We start from the raw sequence: 27,129 nt of genomic DNA, 5'->3' as shown, positions 1-27,129 counted from the left end.
CTATTTTTTTCGCCACAAAAAATAAATTTTTTTGTCAGGTGTTTTACACCTTTCGCCAATTTTTTACACCTTTTCTAAAGGAGGGGTTTCTTAAAGTATACCCTGCTAAATATGAATCCATAGGCAATGTACATAAGCTGTGGTATTGTAATGGTCGTTACTCTTCTTAGCACATACGTAAAATACGGAGAGAAAGAAACACATACAAATTGTTTAACAAAATTCCTCAAAGAAATTGCCTCTGAGAAATATGGAAGATAGGCTTAATATGCAGGGTATGCTGTCATGCATTGTTTGATTGAATTTTGAAGTAAGGTATTGTTTCATGAATGTATTATTAGATTGTAGAAATGTGTGTAAAATACATTTTGCAAGATGCTTTAGATGAATACGACATCAAGGGAACAAAATGTAATAATTGCACAATGTTAAAGCATATACAACTTCGATCAGACAAATACTTTGAATAAATGTATATATATATATATATATATTTGACTTACATATTGATATGTATATATACATATCTGTCCATTCATATGTTTGATGATATTCTGAAATTGGAATCTGAATATATCTGAAGCATTCATATATATATATATAATTTCACTTGAGACAAGTTCACATATATCGGCATGATTGCTGATGCTGATCCTTGGGTAATTATCGGCCTGTTTGTATAAATGCCGATACTGAATTAGCATGATCGATTATACAAGTTCCATGTGCGAGTAATGAATATTAATGAATTGGTGATCATATATATCTATCACCATTAGCATTTTTACTATGGTAATTAACATATGATTAGGTACAATGGTGAATGGTCATGTCTCTAATTAGAGACATGCTCATTCACCCCCACATACCTACTGATGTGTTATTGATGCAGGAGCATCCTTGGTTGGCTAGCAATCCTGCATGATGACATGGTTTGACCTTGGAGTTGGAGGACTCGGTCAAAGAATGAGGTGATACTCGGTCATTACTGGGTAGTTGGTTTGGTTGCTGTGTTAACTAAGTGACTCGGTTAATGAAGACGTTCGGTTATGTTTATGGTACTCAGCGTACACTAGGAGCTTGGTGCATACTATAGGGCTCGGTTATGCTTGGTTGTTGTATTGACCGAGTAGCTCAGTCAATGAAGGGGTTCGGTTGCTTCTGAAGGACTCGGTACATACTGTTGCTTGGTTAGTGAAGGAACTTAGTTAGGTCTGGTGGAATGCTGGCACTCAGCCTAGTTTTCTCTGACAATTAGTTTGGTCTTGGTTCCCATGGTGCCAAGTTGTCAATGAGCCGACTTTTGACATTTAATTTGTGTATGGGTATTTAATCTATGTTGCTACTGACTTGTGGTTTATGCAAACATTTAATGTAAGGGTTTGTTTTAATTTGTAATGGGCTAGGCCAACTTGTGGCTTAGTTGGGTATAAGTAGGGGTGTTTTATGGAGTTTGAAGGCAGATTGTAGATCATCTAGCTTGGAGAAAGTGACGAAGTGTAGGAGCAAACTATGAGAAGGGCTAGTAGCTGAGGCTTGCTAAACTAGAAGACTACTCGGTAGGCTTGTGAGTACAAGTTGAGATTTCCTTGAGGTTTTCTGTCAGAGTTTGGATCTGGACTAGTTAGGATGGAGTTGGATCTCGAGCTATCTTGCAGAACTGTTTTTGTTGTAATTGCTATTGTATTTGGCCGCAACCCGAAAGGCCTTATAGCCGGGCACATTGCATGTAAATAGTTATATTTTATGAACAAAGAGTTGCATTTGGTATTTTTGTGTATCTTGTGTTGTGTTTCCCCTGTGTGGTTACTTGTAAGGATCCGGATTACCTCCAATAGGGGTATCCTCGGATTCTTGCTGCATCAGTTATATATATTCAAAGGAACTTATTCTTGTTGACATAGAAATCAATTAATATCAAACAACATCTGAATATCAACACAGTTCAGCGATTAGAAGCATTTCATCATTTCTAAAGTTTCTGTACATGCATATGTAAAAGTTCTGCCATATATTACATTGATCAACATTGAAGATTGAATCTACAACATATCAATATTGAAAATAGTATGATTTTGAGAAACTAAAATTCATTCTATAAGTCTGATATAAACTTACTAAAACTTTACATGTCGTTCTATAGATAGAGCTACATGTATAGATAAAGCATTCAAACTATTTAATTTAATGCTTATTAAAATACAGTATCTCAAATGAAGCAAACTCAAAATGGTGTCTCAACATGGAACTCAAAGCTGTGAAGTGGTGGACAATGTTGATGTTTGATAGCTTTTGTTGGATAAATATATATATATAATTATATGAGATATAATTGAGAGATAAATATATGAGAAAAATTAATAATATATGATTAAATACATTATTATATTAATTATCTAGTTAACGAATAGACATGTCCCATGAAGGGACATGTCTATTCATGGCTTATACTCAATATAAATATAAGTGATTGTTGCATTTGGAAAACACATACCAAACATAATGGCAGTGCTTAGTACATTTGCAACGATCCTCATAAAATTAACATGGTATTAGAGCCGGGTTGCAAATGTAAGAAGCATTGAGATTTATTACTATCTGCATTGAAGTTAATATATGTTTGCAAATAAATTAACATGGAATAAGGTTATTTCTGAATATGATGAAGTATGATCTCGGGGTATTCGAGTTGAAGAGTTTATATTGCGAATTAAAAAAGAAAAAATCAAATCATATTTTGAAATATCATGTCAATTTGGATACTAGTTTTGGGAGCCAATATTTTGCTACAAACAATGTAACAATCTTTTGATATATTCTTAGTAAATATCTTTTTTCGTCATGAGAATTGTGGAACGAAGATCTTGAATGAAGAGTCAGGTTTGACTATTGTGATGTGTATATGTGCTGGTGCTAAAGTTTTTTATTCCTTGCTTAAACCCCTAGAGATTAATGACTGAAGTGAAGTGCACTTGTTGCAAAGTACAAACATAAGGCCATCCCTGCAGGTGATGGGCTATAAGAAAGTCCACGCAAGAAATAACACATCAAATAGGAGAAGGAATAAGTAAACAGGTTGCAGAAGATACAACATCATTGATCAAACTAGTACACGTTGTGGACTCATACCATTTGACGATTTTTTTGAAGAACTTGTCGAGTTTATTTACCAAATGTCATCAATATTATAATGGTGTCATTTGTGGCTTTAGGACACTCCATCTCCTGTCTTCCATTCATTTATTTTTCTTCTTTTGTACAATTCTTTTGTATTGGTGAATGTAATGCAAATTGATGTTCTAGAGGCCATTACATAGAGTAGTTGGTGAATATCATGCAACTTGATGTTCAAAAGACTCCCACTCACAGTACCTAGTGAATATCTTGCATCTCAACATTCTGAAGGCTATTACTCAAAGAGTTCTTGTGATTATCATATATTGTTATTCTAGAGACCAATACTCAAATGTGATATCAAAATGGTGAATATCATATGTTGATATTCTGGAGACCATTGTCTTATTGAGTATATGGTGAATATCAAGTGTTGATATTCTGGAGACCATTACTCAAGAGTTTTGGTGAATATCATATGTTGATATTCTGAAGGCCAATACTCTTGATATCATATGTGATATTAAAATGATGAATATCTTATGATCAAAGATATCCTTAATCTTGTTAACTTGAAATACCTCGAGGTAATACGTGTGTTTATCCTCCCTAGCTAAGAGGGAGTGTTGATGTTTGATAGCTTCTGTTGAATAAACATATATATAGTTATATAAGAGAAATAAATATATGAATTAAATATAATAGACATGTCCCATGAAGGGACATGTCTATTCATGACTTATACGATATAAATGTAAGTGATTGTTGCATTTGGAAAACACATACCAAACATAATGGTAGTGCTTACTACATTTGCAACGATCCTCATAAAACTAACAGACACCACAAGTATGAAGGTCTCATGACATTTGACATTTAAATGCTCTTACATATATGTATCCTAAATATGGATCCATAGACAATGTAATAAGTTGTGGTACTGTAATGGTCGGTGCTCTTGTTAGCACATATGTAAAGTATGAAGAGAAAAAAACACATTCAAATTGTTTAACAGAATTCCTCAAAGAAATTACCTCTGTGAAATATGGCAGGGGCTTTATATGTAGGGTGTCATGCATTGTTTGTTTGAGTTTTGCAGTAAGCTATTGTTTCATGAATGTATTATTAGATTGTGGAAATGTGTGTAAAATACATTTTGCAAGATGCTTAAGATGAATATGACATCAAGGGAACAAAATGAAATAATTGCAGAATGTGCATGAATTAGATTTTCCAAGAAAGATCTCATGATGTTTGAAATAAATGAAGCCCCCCTTGAAGATATATTTGCTAAGTTGAATCATGGAGAATTCAACATCAATTGTTTGTAACAATACATTAACAGGGAGCTTTCAGTTGAATATTATTGCTGGAATGAGCAGGGAAATGTGCATTTAAAGTTGACAAGCATACAAAATGCTTGATGAAATGTCAAGTGTGAATGCGCCGATAGCATGATAATAGATTTGTTTGACCAATGCCTGAACCGTGTCATCACCTTTGTAGAACAAATGCATACACAAAGCAAGCTGTCTAACCGAATGCCATAAGAGTATGTCTTGTCAGAATGCGATGGGAGTGCGTGTGCACTAGACAAGTATTGTGGAGACCTTATAGAATTTAAAGAAAATGTGATACACAAAATATATTTTCTGAGTGTTCTTTAAAACATTTAAAAAGAAAATGCAATTTTCAGATGTACATCAGTGCTTCACAATTCCTCACATTCAACCTGTATATGTAAAAGGTGGTGAACCAATTTGTCAAAGTGCCTTTGAGATATATCATCTCAACCAAAGGAAGAACACGATTGGAAAATAGCGAGGAAAAAAAGTAGAGTTGTCGATTCAACTCACAAAAAGTCTCGAATAGATGTGCTCAGCAGGTATAAAACTAGACGTTACAATGATTGCTGACAATGCATACAAAAAGGCCGGACAACCAATATAATGTTCAATAATATTGGTGGATATTGGAATGCATAAGAACCTAAGTTTTAAGGCATGTGAGCTGTGTGTCACAATGCCTTCAACGATGTCTCAAGCCTTTCTAATAAATGATTACCTCTATTGAGAGCAGTTACAAATACAAAGACAATATGGTTAGCTACACATGTAAGACTGCCTATCACTATCTATCTTGGTTTGCGTGGTGAACAATAGGTGCAGGAGCACCTGACGAACCAAGGAGGGACTTCAAGGCAACTATGAAGACAAGTGATGTACTAGGGTCCTTAGGGATCAGTTATGATGTATTAAGGCCTATAATGGCCATTGGATGTAATAATCAAATTGTAAAGGTTAAATGTCCTAATGGTTCTGATAAGGACTGTAGTACCAAAACTGTGAAATGGCACTAAGAAGGCCAAATGGGTTCAAAGGGGATGTTAGAAGTCTTATACCATGTAATAAGGTCATAGTAAGACCAAGTTCCAATTTGTAGGTGTTGAACTCGTAGCTTCAGTTGGATTGATTTGATCTGGTATACAATTTTGTTATTGGTAAATCATCATTTCCTATATGTACTTATCCATGTTAAATAATATATATTATTGTATATAATATGTATATGTGTGTGTGTGTGTGTGTGTGTGTGTGTGTGTGTATATATTGTTATACATATTATTATTTATGTTAATATAATATTAAGTGATGATTACACCATAGAGACATGTCTCCTCTTCTATTTATATGAGATCCAAATCTGCATTTGGAACATATCAATTAAAATGGCCATGTTAGTACATTTGCAGAAAATATCCATGTTACTCAACATGGTATCAAAGCAGGCTGTAAATGCATGTGAACAAACGAATAGAAGTAATATGCATTAATGACGAATTTTCCTCTAAGAAATTTTAATAGTGCAATACTCCCATACATATATCTATAATTGCAGCGACTGCATAGTTTGCTATCGTAACAATAAATGAACAGTTCTCCAACACAATAACACATGTAGTCAACAATAGCCAATTACACCATTATTTGGGCGTTGAGATTGTTCTTGATCAAGACTACAACATAGCTGCGGTAATCAATATGTACTGTGCTTGGAGCTAGCACAACGAGAGTGACCATCTTCATAATAAGTTTTCAAGGTGCTCAACAATATCATTACAGTTCATCCATAGAGTTGCCTAATATTCAGGCCACTATCAAAGATATCACTAGCGAATCATTTGTTCATTTTATGCAAATGTTTGAACTGATCAAACTTGTAATAGAAATGTGTGACGGGATGTGAGTCAAATATCTACATTGATTTGATTATTTGAAGATATGTCAATAATGAGACACATATTTGAAGAGGTTTGTCAGTATTCATATGCACAAGGAATTCAGAGACAGAATATATCTTGTAAAGTAGCAAAACAAAGGTTACGTCCTCAGTTGGAACGTATGTCATCCAATGCATCAGAGCCTAGTTATGATATTTGTCTGCATTTGTAATGGCCAATGATGAAGGATATAAGTCAAGGCAAATCTAAGTATTTAAAAGCCTTCATCTGCTTATTGCTTTGGATGATATTGACCATGTGAATCAACTGAAAGCTCCGCTGCAAGAGGGGGCAATAGTTTATGATAAGCTTTAGAAAACTGGCTTATATACCCACGTGCATAATAGATGTTTGTGTCGCACCATTGAGAAAACATAATGAGGAATAAGAGATGTTTGTAGTCAAAGATGGTACACAAATCTTGACCCCTGCCTCTCTATCCAGGATAGTGATCTGGAGAGTCAGGCAAAGAGTTTGCTGAGAGTTCATTAAATTGCAGATATTAGGTGAAGATTCACATCTTCTCCGTGGAGAGAAAGCATGCGGAAGCTCCCCTTTGGAAGGGAATGACACCTTCAAAAGGCTCAAAGGAATGGAAACCTCTGTTAAAACATTGAAATCAGAAAGGACTGAAACCCAATTGAGTGGTTATGTTGCTCTCGTAACCCACTGGGAAATAGACACATTCAACCATTGAATTGGAAGGGACCGAATTTATCTCTTACAACCTTGGTAACAATCATCCCAAACAAGACTATGGAAGGACAAAAAATATAGTTTGTAGGAGTCATACCAGTGTCAGAGAATGAAGTAAACCACCAATCCATATATCAGCATCCATGTAGCGTTTATCAGGAGAATATACTTGTAGATAACCATTCATAAATTATCAGGCTCATGATATACAATTAGTATTGAATGAATAAAGAAGGCAATTACAATATCTTATGAAGGATATCATAATATCATGAGTTTCATTTTGGATAGCGAAATAAAACATACAAAATCGCCGCAAAAGGGTACTTGGACAATGTGACTATTCAAATGCATTTCAATGTCACCGGACCTTGTGAAAAAGGATTGAGGATTGAGTCCAAAATAGAAAAGACATCCCAGCAAGAGCATATTCAACAAAAGGAGACCTGGTCAAAGCATTTTAAGAAAGAAATGACATGGAAGGACCTGCAAATTACAGATATTATAAATGATTGAGAAATATAGATGACAAGTTTGGAACTATGAGAATTTGTCAGCGATAACACATAAGAGAAGACCGCGAATAATCATCCCACTCATCACTTGCTACCAAATACAAATAGTTCGAAGACATTCTTCTTGCCTTTAAGGAAATGATGAAGTTTAGTCTATTCAGATACAACTTTGACCATGTATATTATTATAGGCAGCATTTATATTGAAGGGAAACAAATTTTTTATACTTTGATCGACAAAAAGAAAACATAGAAGGAGAGGCGTTGAATGTCAATTTGCATACATGGAAATGGAGTGTTGATTAAAAGTAATAAGACATGGTGCGAGGGTCTCACCACATGCTAAGCAGGAAACTGATGCAAACCGAAAGCAATACAACTTTGGTCACAAAAGAATAAGTTAGACCGTTGGGAAAGTTATGAGTCATGTAAGCATGTGGCTACCAAAGAAAGTCGGGTGTGATATACCCAGAAAATATAAGAAACACCAAACCATAATAAAGGGATAATAATCGATATTAATAGAAGTGACAAGACTACATAAGGTACGACTGATATCAAGGACCATGTATGCAGCTGGAAGTAAACAAAACAAAACAAATATAAAGGTACATTTTAGAAATGTTAATTTATATGGTCTTTCAAGTTATATTTACATTTATATAATATTTGATGTTATATTTTTAGAGAATCTAATGAAATCCATATAAATCTTATAAAGGAGATGGATTTATATTTTGATAGTATTAGTATGAGAGAATAAAATCTTCATCTAACTAACATGACCATATAATCTCTACTAATGGAATAATTAATGTAATAAATAATCATTTTTTATTAGAATAAAGTCTAATGGAATGAAAGATTAAATAAATTGATAGACAAGTATTTATTATCCTTGTTTATTTACTTATCTAATCATTGTAGTCTCTCTCTCCCTCTCTCTCTCTCTATCATTCATTTGTATTTTTATATTTACTATACGAGCTATTTGCTTTGATCTTCTTTGAGAATGTTATTGTAGAAAAAGGAGGGAGATTGAGAGGGAGACTAACATGTTATTAGAGGCAACCTTGAAAAGGAGGGAGAAGACTGAGTATGTTATCCAGTTAACCTTCAGTGATCTCGGTCTTATTGATTGAGAGGGAGTAATTGATAGCATAATTTTAGTGATATGGAAGGAAGTATGAAATGAGATTGTCGATTCAATTAATAAGAATGTACATGTATTGTCAAAATAAGATATTCATATAACTACCACCTTAAACAAAACGAGAGCAAAAAGTTTATTTCATTTAACACAAAAGGTGCTAGGCACCGTGGGCCCACCTTTTGAGAGAAAACTAAGGAGAGGGGTCATGACATTGGTAGCTGAGATAGGAAATATGCAATTCAGCTGAACAATGTTTTGTCAATAGGGTGCATATACATTGATATCACAAATAGATTACAAGCTTACTCCTAAAGCAAGTTGGTAGAAATTCTCTAACTCCATAAAATGGAATGAGTGGAAATTATACACTGTAGGGGGAATAGTAATAATCAATGTTTCATTCCCACTTAAACTATCTTTAAAAAGGGTAGATGTCAGGGAAGGGGCATCATCAAAGTTTCAAATCTGAATCATCATTTGATTTGATGCATATGGGCTTCCATTAAAGTAGCTTGTATCAAGGATGTGTAGATAAGTATTCTTCTCTTTTACATTCATTTACTTATTGTAATCTCTCTCCTAATTGTAGTTCTATACATATTAAAAGAGTTATTTGCTTTGATTTTTTTTTCGCTTTCTTTTTTTGAGCATGTTCTTGCAGGAAAAGAAGGGTAGTACTTGACACATGCTAGCAAAATATTGTGTAGACTCAATCTTATGATAGTAGCTTGAAAGAAGTTGTGCTCTAAAATTCATTAGTCATCTGATGAACAGATTGGATAAAGTAAGACTCTTAAAGCGAATATTCTTGATGATGATTAAGAGGGAGTCTGACACTTATTTAAAGGTAATATAAGAGTTCAGAAGGTAGATATTCAAAGGGAGTCTAAAAATACATGGTGTGACTGCATGATTTTAAAATGGGCTTGCCAATGTATACATAATGAGAAACTAACAATTTATCACCAAAAAGTCAGAAGGTTGATATCAGATTCAGAGGGAGTTTGACAGGTATCCTTAGGTGAAGAGAGCTCTAAGGGAGTAACTAGAGGACCTGACTTCCCAGGATCATTATTCAGAGGGAGAATTTTGAGGTGCAATCCTTTGTAAATGATATCTTCTCTATGAGGAGAAGTTCTAAGTGAAATTCCTTGTAATGCATTCTTCTTTATAAGAGAGAATTGAGGTGAAAGCCTTTGTACCACCCTCTAACTTGGTTCGTGGTGGTTGCTGTTTTGCATATGATATGTAATGAGAGGTGACGATCTTTCATTGACATATATAAACAAAAGGTAACCATTGTAAGGTGACGATCTTATAAATGGTAGACCTGTTATCATGATCAGACAAAAGGTAACCATTGTAAGGTGGCAATCTTTATAAATGGTAGACTTGTTATCATGATCAGACACAAGGTAACCATTGTAAGGTGACAATCTTATAAATGGTAGACCTGTTATCATGACAAACTTCATTAAGTTGTTGTCCGAGAGTGTTGGAAGTCATGATGACGCATTATCATGATTAGACTTCATTAAGTTGTCCGAGAGTGCCGGAGATCATGAAACTTCTCATGATAGCGACCATGACATTGTGATTTCTTGTTAAGTTGTTCTGGAGTGCTGGAAATTAGATAATTCATATCCTTCTAGGCTATGCCATATTCGTTTGGTAGGCATCAAGGATTTGATGCCTGTGCACATACCAAAAGAATATACGTATGTTGAATATCATATGAGTGATATTTCTTGTTGAATCATACTTCTGATTGTATTAAAAGATAACATATAAGTTGATGGGTTTATGTTGATATCCTTAAATATGCCATTCCTAGAATATCATAATGAGATGATATCTCTTCATATACTTGAGAGCATAATGTGTTCTACAAATCCTCTCTAGCTAAGAGGGAGTGTTAAAGTTGTAGCTTCAATTGGATTGATTCGATCTGATATACATTATTGTTATTGGTAAATCATCATTTACTATATATACTTATCTATGTTACATAATATATATTATTGTATATAATATGTATACATATATATATTTTATTGTATATAATATATATATTATATTGTTATACATATTATTATTTATGTTAATATAATATTATTAAGTAATGATTACCCCATAGAGACATGTCTCATCTCCTCTTCTATTTATATGAGATCCTGCATTTGGAACATATCAATCAAAATGGCCATGTTAGTACATTTGCAAAAAAGATCCATGTTACTCAATAGTAGGGGTTTAGCAAATCATTAAGTTTCAAAACATGAAATTTCAAATTGTAATGATCGGTTAGTTATTGGTGGGCATCAAGAGTTTAATTGTTTTACCAAATGTAATGACATCAAATAGTTTGGAATCGGTTGGAAATGGTTACAAAGGCCTATGTAAGCCTTGATAGGCATGAATGAAGGCGAAGTTGCTGCATTTAATAAAGATCACTGATTTTCCTCATTTTTCCTTACTTACAGTCCATTTAGTTGTGTTTCCTTTAGAGCTTGGGCATTTGATCATTGGCAAATGTATTAGGATCGTGCATAAACATTGTTCACACATGCTTCAAGCCAACTGAAGCAATAAAAGGTATCTTTGAATAAGTTTTGAGTGACTGTAATTACTGTTTGTGCTGAAGGAACACTATTTTGAGGGTTTTTAAATGTGAGGAGGACAAATCTACTTTACGTTCCACCTCTGTAACTTGTAGACTGGGTCCTATGGAATGTATTTATATGTTCTACTAACAAATCATATGCAGAACTGAAGGATTGAGGGGTGTACACCAAGAAGAACTTGTGGATTACTTGTTAAGAAGCATGAAAATAGTGGCATATTTATCACAGTAGTTGTTCTACCTGAACAAGGGGGCCTTGTTATGGATGAATATGTTTGGACATGTCCAACTAATGGTGAATCAACTCTTAGTTGAGACTTGACGCAAGATTATACAAGGTTTTTACAAAGACCTAGTTTTTAGGCATAAATAGTGAGGGTTTGATACTTGGGGCACTTAGGAGTTGTGGCTGGGTCTGAGAGTTCCTTAATCTTTGATTTGGCATTAAAATAAGATTCTGTGCAAGATTTGGAAGTTTGGGTCAAAGTTTAGAGCAAAGTTGCTTTAGAAAAGTGGCCTAATTAGGCCTGAAACAGTGCTAATTTGCTCAGTTCTGTAGCATTGGTCCAAAGGAAGGGCATTTGAATTTTTGGTATGTTGTAATATTCCCAGATTGGTATATAGAACAAACTTTTATTTGTCTAGTGTTTTGGAATTATTTAATGAAAATTGCAGAAAACAGTTGAAAGAGATCTAATAGGACATTGGGCCTAGTTAAGTGCTTAATGTGGGTTCGCATATAAGACCAGTCCATAAGGTTTGGAAAACCTATCAAATCATGTAGTATTGAGTTAGTCAAGCCAATAGGAACAAGCGACCAAAGTCGAATACATGTTTTGAGCCTTCGAGGGCATTATAGGGCATTTGGAAATGCAGTCACTTGGGTGTTCCCCAAACTTGGTGGATCTGACTTGGGTTGTGGCTTGATATCCAACTGGCTTCCCATCATATTGGTATTGAAGCAACAAGTAGGTCCTTAGGGGAAGGTAAGAGGAAGGCAAGTGTTGGATAGAAGCAAGATGACACCTAAGAATCAAATGGCACGAAAAATTGAAGAATTGGAAGAAGCCTTTGAAAGGGAGAAGAGGGAAAAGAGAGAGTTACAGGCTGCAAGAGACGGAGAGGAAAGGCAGAGCAGAAAGAAAGACTACAACTTTTGGCAAGGATTGTGGTCCTAGAGAAGGAAAGAGAACGACCTAGGGTTGAAGAGCATAATGAAGAGATATGAGCACATATGAGGAGTAAGTACTATGAACAAAGGGAAGAAGTGGACCATGAACAAAGAAGGTTTGTGAGAACGATAAAAGCAGTAAAAGGCAATTGTGGAAGAGGCAATGCAGACCTACCTATGTACTAGCATAGGATGGATAGTGAGGAAGTGCTAGGGTGGATAGAAGCGCTAGAAAATCACTATGAATTAGAGGACATATATGAAGAAAATAAAATGAAATTGGCAAAAGCAAGGCTAAGAGGGATGACATTCACATGGTGGAGTAGCATGCAGGTTAAAGAGGTTGGCTAGGGGACTGAATAAGATCACAAATTGGGAGAGAATGAAAGCAATGGTGAAGTCAGTTTTTATCATCTGATTTTGCAATTCAAACAAAGAGAACGAGTGAAAACTTAAAAATATAGTAATGAGAATCACGGCGATTCACGTGATTCAGCAACTCGAGTCAAGCGAAACGAATTTTTGTGAATCGGTGAATCGAATCAGCGATAAAGGGTTTATGAAATAAGTTACTCACTAAATTTTAAGGGTTTTTTAAATTTGCCGATTCGTGGCCAATTCACTTCTGATTCATGGCCGATTCGATTCCGATTCATGCCGGATTCGTGATTTGATTCAGCCATGGCCGATTCGCGATTTGATTCAGCCTTGCTGATTCGAATTCTCGTTACTTTGCTTAAAATAAAGGGATATGGATGTGATGAGTTATACTGAGCAGTTCCATAAGTTGAGCATTAGAGTGGGAGTTGAGGATGAAGATGTAAAGGTGTCTAGGTATCTAAATGGTCTTAGATGCAACCTACAAGATGAGATTGTTTTAAGCATCCCACAAACACTAGGAGAATGTTTTCAGCTTACTATAAGGGCCGAAGAGAGATTGAAACAGAAACAAGAAAGACAAGGAGGGAATAACAGGGGTGGAGGATCTATGAGAGTAAGAGGAGGCAGGGCAAATCAGGAATCACAGGGAAGTAATTACAGAGGAAAGGACAAAGAAACTAGTTCAGATCAAAGAGGAGGTTATAGAGGAGGAATTAAGTTTGGACGAGGAAGGGGAACATTCACAGGTAGTTGCTATCATTGCAATGAGGTGGGACACCCTTCATCTAAATGTCCTAAGTGGGAACAACCAAAAAAGGGCAAGAACAATGGGAGGAGGGTAGAAAAGGAGGGAAAAAACATGGTGGAATGTACCAGTGAAGTTAGGGAGTACTTGATGTTTAGGAAGGGACCATCACAACAAGAAGCAAGCCAAGAGTATCCATTTTCAAACTAGTTGGAAGAGCCAAGGTAAGGTTTGCTAGTTGATTATAGATGAAGGGTCACATGATAACATTGTTTCATATGAAATGGTCGATAAATTGAATTTGTAAAGATTTCCTCATGAGCATCCATATAGGGCCACATGGGTTAGTAGTGAGCAAAACATTCTAATCCAAGAGCAAGCCTATGTAGATTTTTCCATTGTGAGTTATAATGATAGGGTTCTTTGTGATATTGCTCCCATGACATGTTGTCACATCATCCTAGGCAGGCCTTGACAGTATTAGAGGGAGACATTACATGATGGATTTACGAACGTCTATGTTGTGCATACGGGCAATCAGAAGTTTGTGCTTGCCCCTTTGTAGGATGACGAGGGCAGTGGCTCCAACATTATATGCTTTGGAGGTAAGAAGAATGTGTACTTGCAACAAGGAACAACATGTATTGATCAAAGAAATGAAGTGAATAAAGTGGAGGGTAGAGAATGGTCAGTTAGTGGGTCTAATCACATTGAAAAGACAATCAATAGTAATCCATTTTGTGTGTATATAGGGACCATTGCATGTCCAAACAATGCACAGGGTGAAAGTGTTGATTAACCTCTAAGTTTATTAGGTTGGAAGGGTCAGTTGATTCACAAATAAGTCACGATAATGAAGCAATCACAGTCGAGAAAATATTGTCCAAATTAGGGCATTCAAAATATGCTTCATTTTCTAATGCGTGTTATGAATTTGGTGTAGGTTCAAAGGAAAGATCCAACTCTTTAGATAAGTTGATATCACACAGGTCTTGTGAGAGAAGATGCATGGCAGATGACCATCAAGAAGAATGGGAGGCATGGAGAACAAACCCCTTTACACTTGGGACAAGAGTTCTTTTATGGGGTGGAGTATGGTGCAGGAGCACCTAATGAACCAAGAAGGACCTTCAAGGAAACCATGAAGACAAGTGATGTACTAGGGTCCTTTGGGATCAATTATGATGTATTTGATGCAGGAGTATCCTAGGGTAGTTAGCAATCCTACATGTTGGAGGGATTTTGGTTTTGGAGTTGAGGACTCGATCGCCAAAGGAGTGGTGCTCGGTCGCTATGTTGCTTGGCACTCATTGTAGTGCTTGACATGTGTTGGTTGTTTGGCACTTGAGGAACTCAACAGTATTTGTGAGAGCTTGGCGGTGCTTGGTGGTTTTGTTGACGCTCGACAATGCTTGGCTGGTGGTTGTTGACGCTCGACAGTTTGGGTTTGCCGAACGAAGTTCTTGCGGATTTAATCAATCATCTTGGAGCATTTAATGCATGAAGCACGTGATCGTGAAATGAAGTGAATGTGGGAGTTTGTGTGGACCTATTTGGGTCTTGGTTATTGTCCTAGGTGTATTTAATGAGTGTTGTAAGCCTTCTAAGGCATTTGGTAATTAATCTTTGTTGTAGGCCGACTTGTGGCTTAGTTGGGTATAAGTCAAGGGTCTTGTGGAGTCTTGAGTCATTGTCATTCAACATGGAGAAGGAGCAACAACTGAGAGGAGTGAAGTGTAGGAGAGCTAGTAGCTAAGTGTGGGCTTGGAAAACAAGAAGGTTGCTTGGTGGCTTGTGAGCACAAGTTTAGATTCTTTTTGAAGTTTTTATTACATTATGATTTTGGACTAGCTAGGAGTTGGATCTTGCGAGATTTTGCAGAATTACTATTGTAATTGCTTATGTATTTGGCTTTAACCCAGAAGACCTTACAATCGGGCATGTTAGATGTAAATCTTATGATTCTATTATGAGAATTGGCATTGTTGTGGATCTAAATACTTGTGTTATTGTTTATATTCCATTGTGTGGTTAATTGCTATGAAGTAGGACATCTCCTTTGGGGTATCTCTTGCCTTGCACTGCATAAAAGGGTATCAAAGCATAAGTTGTCTAAAGAAAAGGTGGCAAGATATATTAATGGCTTGAGATCCAATATTCATGATGAGATTGGTATGTTGAATATTGCTTCTGTTGAGGATGCTTATCAATATGCTTTGAGGGTAGAAGATAAGTTGAAGAGAAGAAATCAAGATAGTTCCTGTGGAAAAGAGAAACAAGATCACTCGGCAAAGGATAAACCGAGTGCAGAAGATGAACTGAAACCTGTTGAGCCGAGGAAGAGGATTGGTAAGGTTGCCTTTAAAGGTAATTGTTTTCGCTGTGGTGAAGGTCATAGAGCTTTTGAGTGTTCACAGAAGGCTGGTGATAGGAGAGCTACTGTTGTGAATGAGGTAGAAGATCGTATCATTGAACTTGAGCAGGAAGAGAGTTTGTTGGTTTTGTGAGTATTGTTTGGTAAGAAGGCATTGGAACTTTGTCAAAGGAATAATTTGTTCAGGACTCATTGTAAGTCTGGTGGTAAAATTTGCAATGTGATTGTGGATGGTGGTAGTACAGATAACCTTGTTGCTGAGGAGATGGTTCAAAAGCTTGGTTTGAAGAGAATGGGACATCCTTGTCCTTACAGTATTGGTTGGTTGCAAATTGAACATGCTTTGGAAGTGAGGGAGCAATGTCTAGTTGATTTTCAGATTGGGCAGTATAAGGATCAAGTGTTGTGTGATATTGTGGACATGAGCAATTCTCATGTATTGCTTGGTAGAACTTGGCAGTATGATTGTAGGGCTATGCATGATTGTGTCAAGAATGTGATTACTATTGAGAAAGGTGGCATGAAGCATTCCTTGATTCCTTTGCAGAACGAAGAACTCGGTAGGAGGAACTTGAGTATTTGGCGCTGAGTTGAGTTGAAGGATTTTGAGAGGGTTAGAGATCAAACTTGTGGCACACCAAGGATGGATGTGAAGAAGCAGAGCAAACAATTGTCTGTTGTTGGAAAGAATTGGCGGAAGTGGAACAAGGGGAAGAGGGTGCAAGTTGAAGACTTGGAGGATATGTATATGAAGAACCAGTTTGGGATTTATGTGCTGAATCCCAGAAGATGTTCTAGCCACTGAGAACATGTTTTCGCACTTGGGGTGTTTGATGCAGGAGCATCCTAGGGTAGTTAGCAATCCTGCCTGTTGGAGGGATTTTGATTTTGGAGTTGAGGACTCAGTCACCAAAGGAGTGGTGCTCAATCATTATTGGGTAGTTCTAGATGTAGTATTGACCGAGGTGCTCGGTTGCTGAAGGAGCTCGGTCATTATGTTGCTTGGCACTCATTGTAGTGCTCGGCATGTGTTGGTTGTTTGACACTTCAGGAACTCGGCAATGCTGGTGGGAGCTCGACAGTGCTTGATGGTTTTGCTAACGCTCGACAATGCTTGGTTGGTGGTTGCTAACACTCTGCAATTCGGGTTTGTTGAACAAAGTTCTTGCAGATTTAATAAATCATCTTGGAGCATTTAATGCACGAAGCATGTGATCATGACATGGAGCGATTGTGGGAGTTTGTGTGGACTTATTTGGGTCTTGGTTATTTGTCCTAGATGTATTTAATGAGTGTTGTAAGCCTTCTAAGGCATTTGGTATTTAATATCTATTGTTGGCTGACTTGTGGCTTAAATAGGTATTTAATATAAGGGTTTATTTAATTTGTAATTTGCTAGGACGACTTGTGGCTTAGTTGGGTATAAGTAGAGGGTCTTGTGGAGTCTTGAGTCATTGTCATTCAACATGTAGAAGGAGGAGCTGAGAGGAGCGAAGTGTAGGAGAGCTATTCGCTAAGTGTGGGCTTGGGAAACAAGAAGTTTACTTGGTGGCTTGCGAGCACAAGTTTAGATTCTTCTTGAAGTTTCTATTAGATTGTGGATCTGGACTAGTTAGGAGTTGGATCTTGCAAGATCTTGCAGAATTACTATTGTAATTGCTTATGTATTTTTCCATAGCCCAGAAGGCCTTACAACTGAGCATGTTTGATGTAAATCTTATGATTCTATTATGAGAATTGGCATTGTTGAGGATTTAAATCTTTGTGTTATTGTTTATATTCCGCTGTGTGGTTACTTGTTGGGGGCTAGGACATTTTCTTTGGGGATTCTCCTACCTTGCACTGCATCAGTATTAAGGCCTATAATGGTCATTGGTTGTAATAATCAAATTGTAAAGGTCAAATGTCCTAATGGTCTTGATAAGGACCATAGGAACAAAACTGTGAAATATCATTAAGAAGGCCAAATGTGTTCAAAGGAGATGTTAGAAGTCTTAAACCATGTAATAAGGTTATAATAAGACCAAGTTCCAATTTGTAGGGGTCTAGCAAATCATTTACCGAAGTTTCAAAACTTCAAATTTCAAATTGTGACCTTTAGTTAGGTATTAGTGGGCATCAAGAATTTAGTGTGTTTTACCAAATGTAATGACATAAAATAGTTTGGAATCGGTTAGAAATGGTTACAAAGGCCTATACAATCCTTGAGAGGCGTGAATGAAGGCAGACTTATATAAAGAAGTTGCTACATTTAATAAAGATCATTGATTTTCCTCACCTTTCCTTGTTTACAGTCCATTTGGTTGTGTTTCCTTTGGAGTTTGGGCGTTTGATCATTGGCAAATGTTTTAGGATCTTTCATAAACATTGTTCACAAATTTCCCAAGCCGACTGAAGCAATAAAAGGTATATTTGAATAAGTTTTGGGTAAGTATACTTACTATTTGTGTTGAAGGAACACTATTTTGGGGGTTTAAATGTGAGAAGGACCATTCTACTTTATGTTCCACCTCTGTAACTTGTAGAATGGGTCCTATGTAATGTATTTATATGTTCTGCTGACAAATCATATGCAGAATTGAAGGATTGAGGGGTGTACACTAGAACTTGTGGATTCGCTATTAAGAAGCATGGAAATAGTGGCATAGGTATTGTAGTAGGAGTTCTACTTGAACAAGGGGGTCTTTTTATGGATGAATATGTTTGTACATGTCCAAGTAAGGGTGGGTCAACTCTCAGTTTAGTCTTGAGGCAAGATTATACAAGGTTTTTATAAAGCCCCAAATTTTAGGCATAAATAGTGAGGGTTTGATACTTGGGGCATTTAAGGAGTTGTGGTTGGGTTTGAACATGCGTAAATCTTTGATTTGGCCTTAAAATAAGATTATGTGCAAGATTTGGAAGTTCGGTCAAAGTTTAGAGCAAGGTTGCTTTGGAAAAGTGCCCCAACTAGGCTAATATAACTCTAATTTGCCCAGTTTCGTACCATTGGTCCAAAGGAAGGGCATTTGAATTTTTGGTATGTTGTAATACTCCCAAAGGGTTATCTAGAATAACCTTTAACTTGTCTAGTGTTTTGGAATAATTTGGTGAAAATTGCAAAAAACAGTGAAATGAGACCTAATAGGACATTAGGCCTAGTTAAGGGCTTAAAGTGGATTTTCTTATAAGACCAGTCCATAAGCTTTTGAAACCTATCAAATCATGTTGTATTGAGTTAGTCAAGACATCTTGAGTAGTATGGAACAAGTGTGACCAAAGTCGAATACTTGTTTTGAGCCTTTGAGGTCATTATAGGGCATTTGGAAACACTTAGTCACTTGAATGTTCTCCAAACTTGGTGGATCCAACCTGGGTTGTGGGGTGATATCCAATTGGCTCCCCATCAATAATAGAGATCCATCAAAGTGGAATGGATACCAAAAGAAAATAAATGTGGAAGTGTTAGATAAATGACTTGAAAAACTTACCGCTAGCCTACATGTTCACGAGCGTAATAAACTTGATAAAGTAGTCTTGACAGGGTACACGTGGAATAACAAATGCAATTTCCTTAATCTTAGCCACAACTTGCCCGATCCAAGACAGGAGCTTAGGAAGAAGGTGAGCTATGGACAAGTATCTATAAAGACAGTTCCCTGAAAGCTTGGCAATGGGAGGCTGTCAAGACTCTTTCTCTTACTCTAGCTGTCAAGACTCTCTCTCTTACTCTAATAGAGAGGGACATGACTGTTATGTTAGTGGAAAGGTTTTAGAATAATGAAGGCATCGAAAGAGGCTGATATGTTACCATTGCCAATATCAATGATATAAGTATCGCCTTTAGAATCCGCAGATAACATGGCTATGATGTATCTTCATATGTTATGAGTAGTTTTCAAAATGAGAAAGGAGAATTTTGTAGTTTTATGAACAAAAGACGTAAACATGATGAAGATATATTATGTCTCTACAAATACCCCCAAATAGCTTTTCCAAAAGTAACAATAATTAAAGAGACCAAAGCCTTCAAATGGATGTCATCAAAATTCACCTAGACTAGAGGCAAGATCTTACATAGAAATGCCTCGAGGTTGCAGATGTTTCTTGGTTACCGAAGACCTTCTATAGAATGCTTTATATAAACAATTTCAAGTATACCGAGCTAGCTGAATTGGACTTCATTATACTCTAGTCCATATATCAAAAAGAGCGTCAACAAGTCCATAGTAAGTGGATAAATTCTGGTTTCAGAAAGTTGACATCTGCTCAAAAGAGAATTTGCCTTTATAAAAGTTATATTCTTGTTGTTTTGGTCAACCTATATGATAAGTATAGCTCTATTGAGGAGATTCAACTTTTAGTGAATTGGTTAACAAGTGGGAGTTTGATATATTAAAGCACATAAAAATATGTTTCCTTGGATTATATTATACAGAACCAATGAATTGGTAGAGAAAGCTAGTAGAGTACAGGGTATCCAAATCATTTGGCATGCCACCTAAATGAAATGTGGACTCATAGGATGCCATAATCATTGGAAACACACCATCCTCCAAGAATGTCATAGTTGGTGGTGAAGATGGATACACAAGAATAGATGATGACTTATACAAGAGTCCATGTTATTTGTGAATGCTCCTTTGTTTGTGGGAGAAGTGCATAAAATGAGTATATGTTGATATGCTCATATAAAAACCATTGATGAGTTTTAACTTTTATTCAAATAAGGCTATATGGCTACAAATGGTACCAAGACAAAAATATTTAAATATGAAGAATGGCACATTGATGGATTTTAAAGATTGGTCAAAGCTATTTGCAGTGAGATGGTGTCACCCTTCAAATTCACATGTTTAAGCATTGTGCCCAGTTGCTATGCAATGAAGAACACTAGAAATTATTAATGCTAGGGTCAACTTCAAAAGTTATCATAATGAAGCAGACAAGATGAAAAGCTACCTTAGAAAAGTTGGTAATTCGGTTTAGTTTCAAGGTTACGTATCCCAAGTTATAATTTTGTAAATAGTGACTTTGGTCACATTTGGTTAATTTTGTAAAGGTTAATTAACCTACTCTTTTTGTGTGAAATCTTGAGGTTAATTAACCTCTCCAAAATGCGCAAAAACAAGTTAGTGACCCAAAAAGGAGTTGGTTATGTAAAGAAGTGTAAAAATACAAGGCACTTTGTAATGTAAAAGGGGGAGAACTTTTTGTAAAGGGCAAATAATGGAGAAATTTTAAGGGAACTTTTGGTTTGATATGTTGTACTTAAAGCTTTTTGAACTCGTATATTTTCAGAAAGATAATGAATAGTGCATTCTGTTCATATGTCAAGATGTGTTACTGAGTTTTTATTGCTAATTTGTTGTATGTCAAGTTAGTGGTATCTTTGTACAGGCATAGAATCCTCTAGTTTTTGATCCTAATGACATATGTAACTGATGGAATACAATCATGCCCTAGTACCTTGACTTGAATGTGATAGTAACTTGTCTCCTCGTATGTTGAGATTTGTTACCTTTATTTCATTGTTGCGTAATCAGACTTATTATGTGCTGAAACCCCATTGAAATTGTTAGCCTTTAGGAATCTCATATGCTATTTGTATGTCTAGTGTTAGGGTTTCTTTCATCCATTTCCTTTAGTTTTGCTTTGTACCCTTTTGTGCTTTTAGGTGAAAAGTACACAAAAATCCTAAAGACCTACATTTGTACGAGGGAGCCGTCTGTCTAAACGCCGAGGATGGTTGTAATTTGATAGTGATCAGATTGCAATCTCACCAACTGTTGGCATGGTTGTCATTGCCCACAGGGAAAACAGGTTCAATTGTGCGAACAATCTTGCAGTGACAAATCTATTTACCAACACATCATTTGTACAAGATAATCACACCATTCCATCTCCTTGCATATGCATTATCTCCCAAATATTATAGCTAATAGAGACTTGCTTTGTTGGGGAGAACTTCACCATATAAAGATAGTGAAGTTGCTAATGGGTGCAAGATGGCATTCAAAAGACTCTTCTCAAATCCAAAGTGGGGGAAATTGTCAGGAAAGAGCTTGATTTATTCATCTAAGGACACGATTATAGTATTTGTGCTCTTCAATACAAATACAATCTTGCGATGTTCATACGTGGTGGTAACTCTATGGGCACAATTATCTGTTCTTCTAACCTCTTGCAATCAAGAGTCTATCACAAGTCAGTGTTATTTGCATTTTTTATTTGTAAGTCATGTTGGCTTTCACTCTAATGTCAACACGTTCCATTTTCTTCTTGCTAAATGAAAGTACATACTCCTTTATCCACTCGTTGGAGCGTAATGGTTTGGCTGCAAAAAAAATCACAAGACTTGGTTTATGTACATTTCAATTTGCCTCTTCTACAACATAAGCAAGAGCAGTATAAGAAAGGATCAACAAAGCATTGACACATAGCACCTGAGTGTATCAACTGAGATGTATTTAATGATAATCAAAGAGCTTCTACAGTTACCATAGATGATGATGATGGTGAGACACTTGCGCATGATGTACCTAGTGGGAGTGGCATTGCATTTACTTGTTCAAATGATGTTGAAGTAAACAATGATAATCATCAATCGTCTAGATCCTTTTGATGATTGATGAAGATTGAAGACAATTATGTTCTTATTTGTTTCTATTTCAATTTTTAAAATTAGTAATTGTTGCGATTTTCATTTTCTTTTGAAATTATTGACTATTCAATGCTGAAATAATTGATATATGGGACATATATGGTCTATATAATTTCATATGACATAATATTGAAATTCTAAACTATTAATTGACATTAAATGTTTATTTTTATCACTACCATTTGGGCATTTGGGATTGATCAATTAAGAAGTATCATACTGCCAAATGTATATATAGTCTATACACATGCCCGCCCACCCACCCCCATCCTGTACCCAAGGAAAAAATTGGTGGCTGACATACCCATATAATGTTCCCATACCTGTTCCATATCAGAACCAGCAATTTAGCTCCATTAATTTAGAAATGCTTGACCTACTAACTAATGGAATCTCTGCAAATTGCATTCTGCAACTACTTTCACAACGTTTTCATGGTCAATGCCAACATTTTGTTTGATTACATTGGCCAGTCCTAGGCACAAACAAGCTATTTCTCATAAAGAACTGATAATTTTAAATGCATAATTTATATGCGTACCCAATAATATGAAAGGGGGCCCAAGCTGTTCCAACGGAAGAGCTTAATTTAGTTACTTCTTTATTACAAAACTTGTTTCCAATCTCAGTTTTGTTCTTGGAGGTAAGATACTGTTAGATGATGAATTTGGTAATGGAATGCAAGAGACAGGATTTCAGAATTCAAAATTTTTCTTAGAAGAAACAATGTTTATGGGTGGCTTCAAGAGCTATTCGTTAGTTACCTTTTTAAGTATTTACTTTGTTAGAATTGGAAGCATTTGGTTTAACCACATGTTATAGGTACTGTCAAAAAAAAGGAAAGCTTCAAAAGTCATTCATATTTTATCTTCTCAAGTAATGAGCCTTATAGAAAGCATTTGCATGCATAGTGCCCTTTGTAGATCTTGTTTAGATGTTACTCTTGGGTATAATAACTGAATGAACACTTGGCGTACATGATGATTTGGATTCCTTCACTGACTTCCATTGTTTTTGAATGCTGCAGGCTTTGCCATATTATGCTTAATATTTAGTGATATTATAGTTCGTGAACTGTTTAACTGGTTGAAATTTGTTGTTCCTGGATTGGATATCTTGCTTGACAAGGTGATTGTGGTGCTGTATACTTTGCTGAAGCCTCTTGTACCAGTAGCTGCAGTAGCTACAACAGGAACAGCATGGGCTATTGTTATTTGTAAGAGAGCTTATGAGTCTGTATTCAACATGACATCTGTCCAAGCATTCACTGAAGCAATTGTTATTTCATCAGCTGTTCTTGGTATTGGAGAGGCTACAAAGGCAAATGCTGTCAGTAGCCAGCCATACACAATTGGATTGGCTAGTTGCTTAGGATTGGGGGCTGTTTTGAGGTTTTTGCCTGCAAACACTTTTCTTGCTCTTCTCTTCGCTTTAGTCTCATTCTCATTGTTGGTGAAAAAGAAGGATATGGTCTCTTCAATTATGCCAGTTGCTGCAGTGTTAGCTGCTGTTGCAGAGCCATGGGTAAGGGCTTTTGCCATGACTTCCTTCCTTGCACTTGCAATACATCAGAATTGGAAGTCACCTGAGAAGGAAGAAGTGCCTCTAGACAACAATGCTTATAGGTACAAAGTACAACCAATAATAATACTGCGTGTCTTGTCCCTTATGGTAGGAATTGTTGTTGCAGCAGACTGGTTGTATTTCCGTCACTTAATATGGCTTGCAAAATGATACTCACAGGTATCCTCAGTTCTTTATATATTTCTTACACAATGGTTGGGTTTTTCAGGCAAATAGATCATACTTTATTCTTTTTCTTCAATGAATGATGCATGGTAATGCCCCCCATCTTGAATATGGAAATGCTCATCTTGTAGGATTTTTGTGTAAAGTGAGTCGGAACTTTGTATGGATTTTATGACTGGCCTTGGAGGTTATTGACCATTTTAAGTCATATGGTTGATTGCAATTGGTTATGAGGCAGCTCCAAGTTGTAAGGAGGATCTTTGAGATTGTTTGTGGTAGTTAATAAGCAATTTTTTGATTTATTGTCTCTGAGCTGTATTCTAACGAAACAGCATGTTGGTGACGATTCTTTTTCATTAACACATGAAAATCTACTTCTAAAATTTGGGATCGGGGTAGAATGAAATTGAGAACTGAAGTTAGGTTTTCTTCTAGAGTCTGTAAGATAACATGCAAGATGACAGGATTAAAGTTGCTGGCCCTCTAGTGTATTCTAGTTTTTGATAATTTGAACTGAGATATGTTGTTTAGTTTATGCATTTATATTGGAGATGGCACCTGTCCAAGCATTCATAGAAGCAATCACTTTTTGGTCACCTGTTCTTGGTATTTTGGAGGTTACAAAGGCAAATACTTTCAGCAGCCAACTTGTACATGATTGATTTGATTGATTCCTTAGGACTGGGGCTCTTTGGAGGCTCCTTTATCTATATTTGTTGCTTTTCTCTCTGCTTGAGTTTTATTTTGTTGTTCTTCCATCAGGTGTTCTTGGTATTTGGGAGGTTACAAAGGTTAATACCGTTTTGTCAAATTGGATATTAAATTTCTTGAGATGTTTTGTTATCAATTTGAAAGCAACATTTTCTAGTGCAAAATTAAACATATCATGTTTTTGTGCAAATGTAATGGAAATTCGAGGAAAATATGTCATCTCAAAACTCCATAGAAAATGGACTCTTGCTCTTGTTATTGTTGTTTTATCTGTTGATAAAAAAGATATTGGAAGATTATTCAGATAAAATAGGCTGTTTGGAGAGCTTTCAGCCAAGAAAACCAAATTAGAGACATCTATTGTGGAATTTTCTTATTTTTGCCTATTGAAGTTCGATTAGATTTATGCTTTCTACTTGAGATGATATGATATGTCTCTGCTGTAACTTGTAATAACACTTATTTAACTTCTACGTATTTCAAGTTTACTTTTTCAATGAATATGTATATGATATGAAGAGGCATGTCCCCCCATAGAGACATGTCTCTTCTTAACTTACATTAGTTATCACAGATGATATTTGTTCAAATTTATGATCACTGATAATACTTTATATATATATATATATATATATATCTTTGTGTGTGTGCGTGTGCGCGCGCACACGCACCTATGTATAATATGTCTCATATATATAAGGTATCTACTTAATAATTATAATAATAATGGTTTGTGATAATAATAGAGAAATAGACATGAAATGATTAAGACTGATAGGCCATTCAAACATTTGATATCCTCTATTGGAATCATCTGATCAAAGCTATAATCATTAACACTCCCTCATAGCTAGGGAGGATGATTTCTATTAAATTAAACAACGTAATGTACTACTATTACCTTATAGTAAGAAGTATGGTATGCCCAAGCATATCAACCACATGATATTCACCATACTTCTTTGGTATGTGCACTAACATCAAATCTCATGAAGACTACCAAGGAGAATGCTTGCACATAGTGTCTCCAATACTATGTCAAATATTATACACCATGCCATATCTCAATAATGTAACCTCAAAGGTTACATAAGAGACACGTACTATCATGATCTCTAGGGATAACCAAATGATATCAGGTTAGACTATTGTTAAGATGATCACCTTACAATAGTAACAATAAGTAAACTTATTGAAATATCGTAAACTCTAAAGAAGTAACTTATTGAAATATCGTAAAATATTAAGAAGTTTTCACAAGATCATGTAGCCACTCATATGACATCCACCATGAATCATATCCGAGGGTGGGTCTACCATGAATTTTATTAGAGGGTGAACAAGGGTTTTCACCTCAAACTTCTCCCTTAGAGAGAAGGATGCATAAGGTACATCTTAGGAAATCATTGATGTTGAGTCTCCCTTTCAATAAGGGCTTTGATCCATAACTCCAAGCTTGCCTTCAATAATGTATAGACTTCACTTTGGTTGAAGGCTTTGGGGAAAATATTAGTTGTCAGATCTTTAGTGATAACATACTCTGAATGAATACCATTCCAGGTATTCATCTATGGTTTAGGCATTCACATAAAGGCCTTTTTGTGTACATATGGAACTTTGTCTCATGAATCATAGTTTTTTGACAACTGCAATTTCTTGATCATTAGAGAATGTATCTTGATTTGGTCTACTCCCTCTGAATCAATATGATTAAGAGCCTCAAAAGTCAATTGAAGCATATCCTCTATTTTCTCCCTCTGTCATGAAAGCATACCTTTATTCATAGTAACATGGGTGAATGTATTAAACCATGAATTTATCCTCAGGCTCGACATCATGAGATAATAAGATAATGTTGTTCTATTATAAAGCGTCAAGTACATACATTAACCTCTTAACGTCTTCGTCCAAGGTTGCCTCTAATGAAATGTTAGGCTCCCTCTTCATATAGAAGGATACTCATAATCTCAATCA

At 35.9% G+C, this 27,129-nt stretch overlaps 1 protein-coding gene across 1 annotated transcript in view; it reads left to right on the top strand.

Annotated features, from left to right (window-relative positions):
• The window catches only part of EMB1923 (embryo defective 1923), a 70,517-nt gene extending 45,766 nt beyond the window's left edge, over positions 1 to 24,751 (top strand). The window contains exon 2 of the mRNA XM_089788471.1: positions 23,723 to 24,751. Within this exon, the coding sequence (XP_089644597.1) occupies positions 23,723 to 24,429 (707 nt within the window). The 3' untranslated portion in view covers positions 24,430 to 24,751. The remainder of the gene's footprint in view (positions 1 to 23,722) is intronic.
• Positions 24,752 to 27,129: the final 2,378 nt, after the last annotated feature.

Source organism: Cupressus sempervirens, chromosome 6, assembly GCF_028749045.1.
Source record: "Cupressus sempervirens isolate cs-2001-9-10 chromosome 6, ASM2874904v1, whole genome shotgun sequence".
Taxonomy (NCBI): Eukaryota; Viridiplantae; Streptophyta; class Pinopsida; order Cupressales; family Cupressaceae; genus Cupressus; species Cupressus sempervirens.
This window is presented reverse-complemented; position numbering and strand designations above follow the sequence as displayed.